Genomic DNA, 15,647 nt, shown 5'->3' with positions numbered 1-15,647 from the left:
CGATGGACATTTAGGTTGCTTCCATGTCTTGGCTATTGTGAATAGTGCTGCTATGAACATTGGGTGTATGTATCTTTTCGAATTACAGTTTTCTCTGGATATATGGCCAGGAGTGGGATTGCTGGATCATATGGTAACTCTATTTTTAGTTTTTTAAGGAGCCTCCATACTGTTTTCATAGTGGCTACACTAATTTACATTCCCACCAACAATGTAGGAGGGTTCCCTTTTCTCCACACCCTCTTCAGCATTTATTGTTTGTGGACTTTTTAATGATGGCCATTCTGACTGGTGTGAGGTGATACCTCACTGTACTTTTGCTTGGCACAGATTTCTTATCATATTACATGGAAGGAAGGATGCAGAAGGAGGCAAGATCATGCTCAAATGTAGTACATCCTACATAGTAATAATTTGATTTTTTTTGTTCCAATCCTTAAGCTACTTAGATGAACATGCACTAAGGAAAATTAAAATATGTAGAAAACAATACAAGACAATTTTGTGACTATTAATTTAAAGTCAAAGGAATTTTTTTTGTTGAAAGGTAACATATACCTTTGAATTCAGAACAGGAACTATTCTAGGCTCATAGACAGGAAGATTAGGAATAGTGGGAATAGTGAATAATGCTGTTTCTTTAAATGTTTTCATTAGCTGCAGTCATCCTCAACTTGGGCTCTATTTAATGTCAACACTCCCCAAATTACTACTTTCCTCTCCTCCTCCTGTTGTATTTCCTTATGCTTCATGTTTAGAAAAAAGGAAAGTATGAGGAAATTATATAGTCTGACATCCAAACTATTTCACAATCTGGTCACAATATACCTTTTCAATTTTAATATACCTCCATAAAATCTCTGTTCCAGCCCCCTCAATCTACCTCTTTCCCATTGACTCAAATATCATTACCCTCTTCTCGCCTATCCCTTTTCCATTATGGAGACCTTCGTGATTATTCCTTTTTCTTAATTACTTTATTTATTCAGCTCTTTTACCACTTAGCTATTATGCCCATTATTAACTTTAAATAACATATTATGTAACATATACATTTAAATTATAGTAAAGAGCTGTATCTTTCCATATTTTGCCCAAGAATTTTTTGCATTCTCACACTTGAATATTCAATAAATGTTTCCTGAGGTTACAGATGATGGTGAGAGTGATGGATTGTAAATCATCTTTGAGAGATTGTGGTTCTTACGTCACTTGTTTGTTTTCCTTTATTTTATAGGCACATTTAGAGAAGAGCAGAAATGCACATACCGATCGCCGATACAAGGCTACATCTGCAAACAGACTGACCAAGTGATCTTAATTCTTGACAGTGCTGATGCCACTTGGGCAATGCAAAAGTTATATCCAGTTGTATCTGTGACTAGTGGTTTTGTTGACACCTTCAGTAGCGTAAATGCCAATACTCCCTGCTCCACTTCAGGGTCTGTATCTGCTTTCTATTCCATTTTACCCACCAAGGAAATCACCAAGGTCTGCTTTGTGGATCAGACTCCTCAAGTTTTGCGTTTTTTTCTATTGGGGAACAAAAGTACCTCCAAGCTCCTCTTGGCTGTATTCTACCATGAACTCCAGAGCCCGAATGTTTTCTTAGGGGAAAGATTCATTACACCTACTCAGGTTCAATCAACTTCCTCACTACTGAATGGGTCTATTGGCGCCAACTATTTCAGCTTCATGGATAACCTCTTGTATGTTGTCCTACAAGGAGAGGAGCCCATTGAAATTCGCTCAGGTGTTTCCATTCATTTGGCCCTCACTGTGATGTTTTCAGTTCTAGAAAAAGGCTGGGAAATGATGACCCTTGAAAGACTAACTGACTTCTTGCAGGTTAGCCAAGACCAAATCAGATTTATTCATGAGATGCCTGGCAGTGAAGCAACCTTAAAGGCCATGGCTGACCGTAGAGCAAAGAGAAAGCGCAATTGCCCAACTGTGACTTGTGCTAGTCATGGTAGAGTTGGTCAACGTAGACTTCTCATGATGGAAATGAGCTCATATAGAGGCCTACCGCCCACTACTATGGAAACTATCTCAAAAGTGATGGTCGTTGAAATTGGTGATCTGCCAGCAGTAAGGAACACTGGAGTAATTCCATCCTTATCAAGTAACAAATTACAGACTTTGGCCCACCAGGTTATCACTGCTCAACAGACTGGAGTACTAGAGAATGTTCTGAATATGACTATTGGGGCCTTACTAGTGACTCAGTCAAAGGGAGTCATCGGCTATGGGTAAGAACTAATTATAATAACTTCTAAATGAGAGCTGATTTCTTGGATGCATATTGCAAATGTCAGTCTACTTACACTGAATCACATAACCTGTCTGCTTTTTAAGATAAGAATAAAAATGTCAAGAACCACTTATAGACTTAAATTCTCAATTTTAAAATTCTTTATTAAATCTGTAGTCTTCATGGTTATTCTATTTCCTGGGTAGATGTAGACGTTTTATTTTGGTACTTTAAAATTAAAAGCATGGAGGAAGAGATTTTTCTAAGGCAACTTGTTTTCAATATGCTTGTTCATTCATTTATCATGTAATGCATATTTAAGCAGTGGGCTAGATTCTGGGTTTGCTAAGGTGAAACAGATATGATCTTTGCCTTATGAGACAAAAACACTATCTATCACAATTCCATAGAGCTATGAGCTAAAACTTTAGTACTCAGGGTGTTGTTAATAATACTGCCTGTAAGGACTGGGGAAGAGACTTATATTTAGGAACATTTTGGAGGGATGTCCAGGAGTTTACTAAGCTAAAGCCGTGACCCTGATTGGGTTTTATTTAACCAAGGATTATAAAGCCCTGAAAGGATGTCAAATTGTGTGAGGCGAGAACATAATTGCTGCCAACTGTGTTTATGGCACAGACCTGTGTAGGATCCACAATATCCTTTTTTGCTATGCTATTCTGACTCTACAAGCTTGTATTTTGAAGTTCTTTACCAGATCAATGTTTACTGCATACTTCAGAAGTAAATTTACCTGAATATTTCCCTGAGCTTAGTAAATGAAGAAGTACATGAAGTACACATAAGGGAAGGCAAGTATAAATGACTCTCAATTTTTTTGTACATTGTATTACCCAAGAAATGAATTGTCCAGCCCAAGTTCATCTAAGACATCTGTCATGAGGTCAAGACTGTTAGAGTCCCAAGCTCTAATTTTTAGCAGATACAAAAGAACCAGAAATGATACCCCAAACTGAGAGACAATATGAAATTGCCATAATGCTTAGAAAATGTGTATAAACTAACCGTTTCACACATGCATGCTGCTTGGTTATAGAGGACTCAAAGATTCAAACATGGATATACCCTGTAAGCTTGTCATCACCACTGGAAAAATAAGCTCAAATCTATGCACATTTTGAATTGATATAGTTGATGGTGGGTCCCTGAAATAGGTAAAAATTATTTAGATTCTGAGCTATATTACTCTATGAAATTTTAGAGTACTCATTCTTTTAGATTATTCTCTTGCTGCCTTTTCACTGTATTTGTGGTAGCGCTAATAAATAAGCAACTAATATTTAATGGGTATTAATTACTTCTATACAACCATCTCCAGTGGATGTGGTATTCACTATAAAATAAAAAGCAAAACAAAAAGACACACCTTCACATTTTAAGGAATATTCAACTAATACATTGATTGCCTTTTTATACATAGAGCAACATATCCAAATGAAAACTTTGCTAATGTTTATTATTATATTTTACCTGTCTTTGGTGTTCCTCTTCCTTACAGTACACTAGTATGTATGGAAGATATGGAAAGAAAACTCAAGCAATTTATTTTTCTGGATTCTGGTTGATTTGAAGGGCTTTGAGGATTGTTAACTTAGAATTTAAAAGTACTCCTAGTTGCTAACCACTAAACCTTCACCATGTTATTGATGTAATTATGATATTATGCATGATAATATAAAAATCAGGAATCTGAGAAAAGATGGTGCTAATGTATCTTAGCTTACATTTGAATATATTTTCTTTCCTTTAGTCCAGTTTCATTTAGATTCCACCGAGTTCTTATGAGCATATTCTATGTATGGGTGACTAGAGAGAAATAGAGCCAGTTCATTGCTAAATTTTATTTAGATTTTACAGTACTGAGCTTTCTTAATAGGTCTTCCTTCCAAAATGACTGATTTTTATATTATATTTTAAAAGACTCGATTGGGATTGACATGTATACACTGAGGTGTATAAAATGGATGACTAATAAGAAAAAAAAATAACCCCCCCAAAAACAAACAACAACAACATAAAAGACTCAGTGAATATTTAGCTTTTAACTAGATGGAGAGTAAAGTCAAAGAGTAGAAACAATGGAGATAAAGCAGAGGAAACCCAGGAAAGAGAGTGGACCCAGCACACGTGTAGGTATGCACACATATGTGTGAGGGATATCATCCTATCATGAGCTTCAGAGAAAAGAGCACCTTTATTGCCCACCATCTGTCATAGCCATCATGCTTTCATTTTTGACTCATGTATTTGTGACTTAATAAGAAACTGCTGAACATGTATCAGCAGTTTCACATTAGTAGCTTTTAAAGTTTCCTCACTCTGTATAAGGAGCACCTTATCAAGCTGACTTGGAATAGAGAAGAAAACTCGGACAGACAATTGGTGACATGTAACATCAATTCTCTGTTGGGATGTGTTATAGTCCCCATCTCTCTCAGTTTCTTTAGTATTTTAAGAGAGGTTTCCTAGATATGCAAAAAACAAATCTTCTGAAGCTAAGGAAAGGCTGCTTCTTAAGCATATCTGAATAAATCTCTGCAGAATGAAAAAAGCCATGTCCTAAGGGACTTAATGAGAACCAGCAAGTTTTCCCATGGTCCTAAGAATTGCACAGTATGGTAAACAGCCCTGAAGCCTTGGGCAGATCCCAGGACCAGCCCTGTTTCTTTCAACTTTGATCAGTGTCAACTCGGACTTCCATTGAACTCACTGGAGAGCTGTTGACAAGCTAATGAATTGAACTTTAGACAGCAGAAATTAGTCTGAGGACATAGGCCTTTCAGTGGAAACATCTAGGATGTTCTTTAAAGGTTCACTCTTGTTAATTTAATGGCGTTACATGCATTTCAACAAATTGAGGCCATATCAGACATTTACTTATCAAGGGGAGTACTACCTGCTTTCAAAAAGCTACCAACTTCTGCTTTGTGGGGAGAAATGGAGTGCTATTTTTTTAATTAAATAATATACAACAAATTGGCCTCTCCCAGTCTTTATCCTCCTCTAGAGGCATCTAGATTTAAGCGTCTTCTGCATGGCTAAAGTCAGTTCCATGAACCTGTCTTCCATCTTCCAAAACTTTGTTAACCTCTGTTGTTGGTTGCTCTCTCCTCTCCTGCCTTCTTTATCCATGTTGATTTACACCATTTTTTTTCATTTTTCTTCTTTTAAGTAATTTCGGTGGAGTAGAGGGAACAGAGATAAATATATGTTCAACCTCTGCTTTTTAAACTTGGGGCTCCCCACGAGGGTCTTATTTTATATTCTGCCTTTTATCTGGAATCCTGGCAGTAAAAATTTGATTTTTGCTCTTTTGAGTTTCTTTCCCTCCTGTCTTTTCTTCTTCTCCCTCTCTTTCTCCTGCTTCATAAAAAAAAAAAACCAGCTCTAAATAATATTCTTTGTCATATAGTAAGCATAAATATATCTGTATGTTTCATGGAAGTTTAGCTATTGAAATGCTAAAGCTATTTGTGTTTGGCAGAATTTCTAAAATGACCACCCAAAGGTGTGCTGCCCTAATCCTGGGAACCTATGAATAGGATCAGATAGAATTTCTATGAAGACACTGTGTTATGTGGCACAGTTGACCTTAAGATGGAGAGAATACCCAGGATTATCAAGGTGGCACAATTACACACAACAGCCCTTAAAAGAGGAGAGCTTTTTCCTGCTGTGGCAGAAGAGGAAGGCAGAGAGATTCAAAGTGTGAGAAGGAATTGAAGTGTCACTGCTTTTAGGATGAAAGGCACCACATGAGAAAAAAATCAGATGCACTTTGTAAGTACAGAGTGGACCTTGGCTGACTGCCCACAGGGAAACAGGGACCTCCATTCCACAGCCACAAGGAAATGAATTCCACCAACAATTGGAATGAGTTTGGAAGTGGATTCTCCTGAGAGCCTCCACTTAAGCAGTGAACCCCCAGCCAAGCCTGTCTGAACTCTTGACCCACAACCTGAAGATCATAGATTTGTGATATTTTAAGCCACTGAGTGTGTGGAGTTTTGTTTCACAGCCGTAGAAAACTAAAACACTATCTCACATAAAACTCTTTGTTTCTGATGTTGCCATGAACCTTGGACCCTAAAAACAGTTATAGGGAATGTGAGCATGGCTCTGTGGCGGTATACATCTGTATGTTTTTGTACCCTTCACATTAGTAGCTTTTAAAGTTTCCTCACTCTGTATAAGGAGCACCTTATCAAGCTGACTTGGAATAGAGAAGAAAACTAGGAGAGACAATTGGTGACATGAGTCTTTTGGTGACACTCAGGCTCATTTAACATCTTCTCTTGTGCAACCTCTCCCTGCCCCTTGGGCACCTGCTTTCTAGGAAACAGCTATTTGGAGTATGCAAGGACAGGATCTTTCTGTCAACACTGGAGGATGCTCTTCTCAACACTGGCAGAATATTCATCTGGGAAGGGATTCCCATACTGCTAGCCTGTCCCTTTCCTCCCTCCTGGCAAAACCACAGCTTTGCCATTAAAGAGTGTTTTTGCACCATTTCTTTTTTTCACTACAATACAAATTCACTGCTTTGTTGAGTTAGGTGGATGGCAAAATTATCATAATGGTATTTTATATATGTGGCTTTGCGGGAAAATGAGATGCTCTGCATAAGTAAACTTTCCATTTAATTAAAAATTGTTTATTTTATCACTACATTTTTAAAAAGACTTCATCTCTTAAACTAAAAAAATATATATATTATCCAGCCTTATTAAATGGAAAATAATGTAGACCTTTCACATTTTTATTGATGATTCATGGTCATCATTAAAGCTATCATTTATTTCACAGCTCTGTTACTGCAGTGATGCCCTTAGGGACCCTTGTTCTTATACTAAATGGCCCCAGACCACTAAATCTTTGATTCTACTTCTGCAGTTTACATTTTTCCTTCTCTCTTCCTTATAAACAGGAGGAAAATTCTAATCCATTATTGCTGTTGACTTATCTGCATCCAGTAGTTTTCTACCCACATGCACATGTAGTTCTAATTCCAAAATTGAACCGGAACCGTACTACCTTACAATCAATTTAAGATTTATATGTACGGATGGTGAAGTTGTAGCTAAATATAATAAAGACTCAAGAAAACTTACATTTGAATGTTTTTTTGTTTCCCAAACATTAATTGAACAGTTATTATGTCCAAAAAATTGTATGGCTCATATGAAAATCTAGAGATTTAAAAATTAATAGATAGGGAAAACAAACATTTACACAACTGTCTAATAAGAATACGGTATATTAAATCTCATTATTCTATATCTATTACAAGGAAATCATTAATTCAATATGAGCCTGCTTAACCATTAATCTAGTTTTTCATAAAATTAGTATGCTTTTTTCTTTATAATATTCATTAGTTGGTCAAGGCTTCAATTTACTATTATACTCCCAAGAGTACCTAAGCAGTGTCATGCGCCATAAGTGATCGTTAAATACATGTTGCAAATAGTGAAATGTAACCGGTTTGACTTCTCTGCTATTCTGATACTCCTGTGCAACCAATATCCCGTAACAAATCTCTTCCATCGGAAAGATCTTGAGTGATTTCTCTTTTCCTGGTTAGACTATGACTGCTAGGGAACTCCACAAACAGAAAATTTTGAATATTTGTGTATGATCTTAAAAAATGTATTCAGAATTTACATTATCCCAGACAAGATATTCATGCTAGATTTATTATAAAATATTATTCTGAACAATTTTCTGACTAAAATATTTAGGTTTTGACCTCTGAGTTGACCTTGTTGGAAGGTGTGCCATGTTTATTTTGTGTCTTTATATTCTCATGGCACAGTGCAACCTATGCCTGTGGTTACTCAAATCTCAGTTTGAAATGAAAAATTCCAAAGAGCCATAAGAGTTTAATAATAAGTATTAGAGCACAGCAGTAAGTGCACCAGTTCAAGAGTGTATCAGAACTTGAAGTTGGCCAGTCCAAGATAGGTGGCAGCTTTCTAGAGGCATTTTAATGACCTAAGAACAGAGGAAGTGCATGGTGGGTACTGATTGGTCATAGTGTTCCTATAGTAACATGTATTGGATGCTTGTAATGTGCAAAGTTTGGAATCACTGTGCTATAGTGCCAGAAAGAAACCATGAGATCATAAGACATTTTTTTTCTCTCTTAGGAGTTGATGGCAGCTAAGGGCATTTGGCTAGGTTTAACAGGGAGCCTGAGGACTGAAATATAAATAAAATGGTATGTGTCAGCTCTGAAAGGTAGCCAGGAAAGTCATTCTTGCCTTACGGACTCTGTGGAAGAACGTTCCTGAGGGACAGAGGTTATGGTGTTGTATTTATCTTTGCCTATCTCCTAGTGTCTAAAACAATATTTGTACATAGTGGAAGGGTTAACATTTGTTTGTTAAACTGAACCGAGTGGAGAACTCGCTTTCTTCTTCCAGGGTACAGAATCTTGCAAGTTCCCTCACGGCATACCCTAAAAACTTTAATCAAAACATGGGGCTCTTTTATAGGAACCTGACTTAGTAACTCTGAGGAGGCCAAGGCTGAAGAGGAAGTGAGGAAGTGTCTCAAAACGCCCCACCCTCACCTCACTGCCCAGGGCTAGCCTTCATCGATATGATTTATTTATTTGTTTGCTCAGTTTGCCATGCAGATAGAAACAATCCCCTCTTCTGTAGGGGAGGCATTCCAGATCTGGCAGATTAAAAAGCAAGAGTTGCAGATAGAAACAATCCCCTCTTCTGTAGGGGAAGCATTTCAGATCTGGCAGATTAAAAAGCAAGAGTTGGAGTGAATAGTAGTGATCTCTGAACTGAGACATTTCTGTATTTTCTTGGTCTTTCTCTTTTGCTAGCACTTAAGCATTGAAGGAAAAAAAAAATTCTTCCACATACCTAGCTGGCTATTGGAAGCTGTTAAATAGTAGTTAAACTGGGAGGATTGGAGGGAACTTTCCTCCCCCATTTTTGAAAGTTTGGCTGTAGGTCCTTCTGCCTGCAGGCTACGGTCACATTAGCGGTTGGAAATTGGATAACGACAGCACAATGACAAATCCAGGTTGCTTGCAATAAGTTGCTAATCCCTTTGCTTTAATATCGGAGCAGCGGATAATGATGTTTGGACATCACTCCGGTTTACTGACGACCCCACTGGGGCCAGCAATAGAACCTTACAACTGTCTAACAAGGCGTCAGGTGATTCCCGTCGTCACAGCAACGGACACTGGAATCTAATCTTCCCTGCATCCCTTCTAGCACCCAATAACGCCTAGGTTATATAAGTGGCCCATCATTGCTTGGTAACTTGAATCAATTAACGTTAATTCGCACAATGCTATGATGTATTGTGATCACTTTCATTTCAGGGAAGGGGGAGAAATTGCTATAAGTCACCTAAAATGAGGTTGTCTGTGGTGCTGAGGTATTAATTGGGTGTCCATATTAAATGCAAAAGGAGCCCCATCGTGAAAGGAAAGTGGATGAGTGACTCTCTTGGCTGCTATTGACCTATCAGAAGAAGACAGTGCCCTTTTCCTTTGCTTTTATCTATTACAGTTTTCCCTATTGCGTGTCAAGTTGATGTATTATAAAAAATTCATTTGGTGACCTTTCACCCCCTTAGCAGATTAAACAATTTCACTTCGATGGCATCATTAACAAGACCCTGCATTTAATGATGATTTCTCTAAAAGGCCACGGAGATTCGATTTTAAGCTAACAGATTTATTGCACTATTATAACATATCGTAAAAAACTGTACCACCTACGGTCAGGTTTTAGGTTAGAAACTGCCTAAGAGTTTATGTGGAGCTTAAAGTGGTATTACCTTGGGATATGCTGTAGCAGCAAGTCTCTGACCTCCAGTACGATGCTGTTTACATTTAATCAGAGATGTTTGCTCACAATAAACTTTAAAGTGTGTCAGGCACGGGCCTTTTAGCAAGTGTTCAGGCAGTTGGTTCCCATCCCTTCGTCTCTAGACAACAATATACTTATGTCAGGACCTTGGATGGAGTCTTTTGGTTTCTTTAACCTACACGGCCAGCCTGCATCCTGTCCTGCATCAGAAAGCTTTTAAGAAATAGGCCAGTGGAGGAATAGCATCTGGTAACAATGTTAGAATTTTCCAATAACCTAGGAGCCATAGAAGGATGCAATGAATAGCATGGAATTTTAAAATATGATTTCAATTTTTTCTTTAAATAAAAAGGAGCCTTACTCATTCAGGCTAAGCAAACTAATAAATGATGATCAGACTAGTGTATGTTGAATTCCCAGTGAGTGATTCTAGCAGAGGTCAGGGCCTTAGCTGGTAAATGACCAAAAGGGATTCGTAGGACCACACTTGCCCCATCCCCCATTATCCAGGATTCTCAGGGGAGAGGGAAATTGCTCCCTACAGAAACTTCATAGTTTGTGATCCTCTGTATTTGTCCTTCCACTGTTTCCTCTTCTTAGGACTAAATGTCACCTTTACCTCACATACACTTTCTGTTAAAATAAATATCCCTTTCTCCTCACATAAGAAAAAAAAAAAGATTAGGGGATCAAGTAGTTGACTCACAAGCATTTAATTGAGGGTTGGGTAGGCTACTATTTAAAAAAAAAAAAGCAAAGCCTTGTTAGACCTGACCTAGGGTGTTTTGAGGGTAATCTATTACCCTATATTAGGGTAATATATGTGATATATGGTGTCTATGTATCTCCATTTAATTGCTAAAACTCTATTGCATGGCTCTGATGTGTAATACACAATAGGCTTAATGGGACAATAGGTGTATAACCCAGAATATTCGTTTAATAGAGCTGCCTTGGTCTTCAAAAATACCGAAGCTCCGGTAAAAAGATGTTTTGAGGTATCATGAATTACGTAACTATTTTATTTTATAATTATTCCATTTTATTGCTAAGTCACATCAGCAATTAATGTGCTCAAAAGAGATGAAAAACAGTATAGCTCTAGACCTTCGTCATACACTTACTCTTGGTAAGACCTTTGGCAAAATACTTAATTAAGCCTTTTTGGACCTCAGTTTCTTCATGTGCAAATAAGAGTACCTATGTCATAGTGTCACTTTAAAGATGCAATGAGTTTATAGGTGGAAAGCATAGAATAGTACTTGGTACAGAGTTTAAGTGCTCAGCATATATTAATTATAAATAAGTATTATTCTCCCTAAGGACTTCATTCAACTGAAATCAATTAATCAATGAATTCCACAGTTGTCGATTCTATTCAGTGCAAGCATCCTGTGGAGACAATGAACATGAAAGGGTTGTTGTGAGATTAAATGAGCTAGTCCATGTGAAACAGTGGTGTGCGAGGTTGCTCCCAGGCATCTCTTTCCAGTTCTTTTCGGTGACGTCATCTTGGTACCACAGAATTAGCCATGGTGAATGTATTTATACTGTGGAAATTGGAAAACACTAACACCTCTTGGGGGAGAGCTGGTTTACTAGCATACTTAGAACACATCCCCACCTTCTAAATATTTTAGTCTGATAAGTTGCCTCATTAAGGCTTTTTTGGAGCTGATATTAACAAATTGTGATAAAAATCTAAGTTCATAATATGTGCTCCTCCCACCTCTCCCCCACCCCGCCCCAACCAGTGCATTCTTTCCTATGGCAAAGCAAACATATAAAGTAAATATATAATTATTCTTTAGTTATAAGGTCATGTTTGCTATACAGTGTATTATTCAGTTTCTAGAAACAAAGGCAAATGCAAATCTTCTCACTGGTAATAATGTATTATGGAAAAAAGCTAATGCAGTGATATGGTATCTATAATCTTAGGCATGTATTCTTTTCTTTTTTAACATGTGCCAGAAATACAAGCAATGTTGAAACTGGGAACTTGATATATATTCGGCCCTATGGTCTTTCAGTCCTAGTCCAGCCTTCAGATGGAGAAGTGGGAAAAGAACTTACAGTACAACCACAGCTCGTTTTCCTGGATAAGCAGGTACCTTGTGCACAGGTAACAATCTTTATTTAGAGCCGGGTACCATGTTGTATTTGGCGCATGTTTCATATTCCATCATCTTCACGATACACATGTACAGAGTGCCCACCCTGTGACATTTGGTGCACTTAGAACATCTAACTACTTGCATTATTTTCCTTCCATTTCACAGCCTGCTTTCCTTCCACTTTCTATAAATGTCCAGAATTTGATCAAGGGTAAAAATAGAATTCTGATACTTTTTTTCCTCAAACAAATTCTTACAGTAGGTCTCATGTATCTTCTCAGAAACCCGCCTTCTCCAAGTGCTGGATCTATATCTGAAGAAGTCATTTCATATGCTAATGAAGGAATTTATGCCATCACATCTGCATTATAGTTCTATATTATTTTAAATGATTTCTCCTGTATGTGGTTAAGTACAGCATCAACAAGAGGCTTCTGTGCTTAATTCTAATTTCAGTGTCCATGCCCTCTGATTCTGTTTTATCTTGTCTATATTTACTAATATCAAGGGGGGGAAAGTGAAATATGATACTCAAATCAGCTTTCCACTCTTGACTTTAAAAATGCCTCCCCTGATGTGCTTACAGAGGGATGAAGGCCATGGGCCTGAGGTCCGCACTTCTGCTCTAGCCTGGCACTCACCCAACTCTCTCCTGCTTTGTCGTCTTAATCTTTCCTTCCTTATTAACCCTCAGCACACCATGCCGCTCTCCTTTTCTGTAAACTTAACTTTCCTTTCTTCTCTTCACTGCCCTGCCCCAACCTTTCTTGCAATAATCTCCCTTCTCTCCGCTCAGTAAGCTAATTTGATATATTCTTCTTAACATGAGAAAGAAAATATTTACTTATTATTTTTTTCCTTTGTTTATTTCTCATGAATGTGTGCTTTATAAAAGATTCTGTGTGAATCCTCTTCTTTTTCAGATAACTTCACAAAATTCTCTTCTGAGTCCAACTTTTCCCCTTTTTTCCTGTTTCCAGAATCGGAGAGTAGAGTCGTTGGGGCCCCCATCAGAGCCTTGGGTCGTTTCTGTTTCTCTGGAAGGGACATCAGATTCCATGCTGAGAGGTAGGTACCTGTGTTATTCGGAGACCTGCTATAATTGCATCCGCACAGAAACGTTTGCTACCGTTGGGAATCTATAACAAAAGCTGCTAATACTCAGTATCTTTGTTAGTTTGGAAGAAATCCCCTTCACCACCAGTCTACAGTGCCAGTGTCTGCAAAAGGGAACATTAGGTTGGCAGGAAATGTTTAACAAACCATCTGCCCACCTACCCCCACCCCTGCCGGCATGGTGAGGAGTATTATTGTCACACCCGTATCTTCAGTATGGTGTAAGGAAAGAGCATGGCTCCCTAATCGTGTACAGATGATTCTCTGGTACAGTATCAAGTCATAGGTACAATGTGGTTTCTATGGGGAAACAGAAACACTGGCTCTCAATGTTGTAAAGAATAAATGTGATGGCAAATGCAAAGCGCCTGGCCCAGAACAGGCCCTGAGAGCTCATTTTCTCCTCTCCAGCTTTCGTGGTCCTCCGTTACCTTCCTGTTCAGTCCCAGTACCACTGCTAGCTTCATTTACTTTTCTGGAGCTTGTGCATATGAAAATCAAAAACCACCATTCTGTTCTTGGCTTCTATAAGTTTTACTATTTTAGATACTTCACATACATGAAATCATACAGTGTTAGTCCTTCTGTGACTGGTTGATTTCAGCTAGCGTAATGTGCTCAAGACTCATCTATGCTGCAACGTATTTCAAAACTTTTTTTTTTCAGGTTTTATTTATTTATTTTTTATACAGCAGGTTCTTATTAGTTATCTATTTTATACATATTAGTGTATAGATGTCAATCCCAACCTCCCAATTCATCCCACCACCACCCCCTCCCCCGATTCCCCCCTTGGTGTTCATACATTTGTTCTCTACATCTGTGTCTCTATTTCTGCCTTGCAAACCGGTTCATCTGTACCATTTTTCTAGATTCCACATATATGCGTTAATATACGATATTTGTTTTTCTCTTTTTGACTTACTTCACTCTGTATGACAGTCTCTAGGTCCATCCACATCTCTACAAATGACCCAATTTTGTTCCTTTTTATGGCTGAGTAATATTCCATTGTATATATGTACGACATGTTTATCCATTCTTCTGTCGATGGGCATTTAGGTTGCTTCCATGACCTGGCTATTGTAAATAGTGCTGCAGTGAACATTGGGGTGCATGTGTGTTTTTGAATTATGGTTTTCTCAGGGTATATGCCCAGTAGTGGGATTGCTGGGTGATATGGTAATTCTATTTTTAGTTTTTAAAGAAATCTCCATACTGTTCTCCATAGTGGCTGAATCAATTTACATTCCTACCAACAGTGTGAGATGGTTCCATTTTCTCCACACCCTTTCCGGCATTTCTTGTTTGTAGATTTTCTGATGTAGCCCATTCTAACTGGTGTGAGGTGATACCTCACTGTAGTTTTGATTTTAATTTCTCTAATAATTAGTGATGTTGAGCAGCTTTTCATGTGCCTCTGGGCCATCTGTATGTCTTCTTTGGAGAAATGTCTATTTAGGTCTTCTGCCCATTTTTTGATTGGGTTGTTTGTTTTTTTGATATTGAGCTGCATGAACTGCTTGTAAATTTTGGAGATCAATCCTTTGTCAGTTGCTCATTTGCAAATAATTTCTCCCGTTCTGAGGGTTGTCTTTTTGTCTTGTTTATGGTTTCCTTTGCTGTGCAAAAGCTTTTAAGTTTCATTAGGTCCCATTTGTTTATTTTTGTTGTTATTTCCATTACTCTAGGCAGTGGGTCAAAAAAAGATCTTTCTGTGATATATGTCAATGAGTGTTCTTCTTATGTTTTCCTCTAAGAGTTTTATAGTGTCCAGTCTTACATTTAGGTCTTTAATCCATTTTGAGTTTATTTTTGTATATGGTGTTAAGGAGTGTTCTAATTTCATTCTTTTACGTGTAGCTGTCCAGTTTTCCCAGCATCACTTATTGAAGAGGCTGTCTTTTCTCCATTGTATATCCTTACCTCCTTTGTCATAGGTTAACCATAAGTGCGTGGGTTTAGCTCTGGGCTTTCTATCCTGTTCCATTGATCTATATTTCTGTTTTTGTGCTAGTACCATGTTGTCTTGAATACTCTAGCTTTGTAGTATAGTCTGAAGTCAGGGAATCTGATTCCTCCAGCTCCGTTTTTTTCCCTCAAGATTGCTTTGGCTATTCGGGGTCTTTTGTGTTTCCATACAAATTTTAAGATTTTTTGTTCTGGTTCTATAAAAAATGCCATTGGTAATTTGATAGGGATTGCATTGAATCTGTAGATTGCTTTGGGTAGTATAGTCATTTTCACAATATTGATTCTTCCAATCCAAGAACATGGTATATCTCTCCATCTGTT

At 37.8% G+C, this 15,647-nt stretch overlaps 1 protein-coding gene across 1 annotated transcript in view; it reads left to right on the top strand.

Moving 5' to 3' along the window:
• The window catches only part of PKHD1 (PKHD1 ciliary IPT domain containing fibrocystin/polyductin), a 429,330-nt gene that overhangs the window by 386,547 nt on the left and 27,136 nt on the right, over nt 1–15,647 (top strand). Inside the window, exons 60-62 of the mRNA XM_024121891.1 lie at nt 1,238–2,252; nt 12,094–12,229; nt 13,217–13,304. Coding sequence (XP_023977659.1) covers nt 1,238–2,252; nt 12,094–12,229; nt 13,217–13,304 — 1,239 coding nt within the window. The remainder of the gene's footprint in view (nt 1–1,237; nt 2,253–12,093; nt 12,230–13,216; nt 13,305–15,647) is intronic.

The sequence above is a fragment of the Physeter macrocephalus genome, chromosome 18, assembly GCF_002837175.3.
Source record: "Physeter macrocephalus isolate SW-GA chromosome 18, ASM283717v5, whole genome shotgun sequence".
Lineage (NCBI taxonomy): Eukaryota > Metazoa > Chordata > Mammalia > Artiodactyla > Physeteridae > Physeter > Physeter macrocephalus.
The sequence above is the reverse complement of the archived record's forward strand: the minus strand, read 5'-3'. Positions and strand labels throughout refer to the sequence as shown.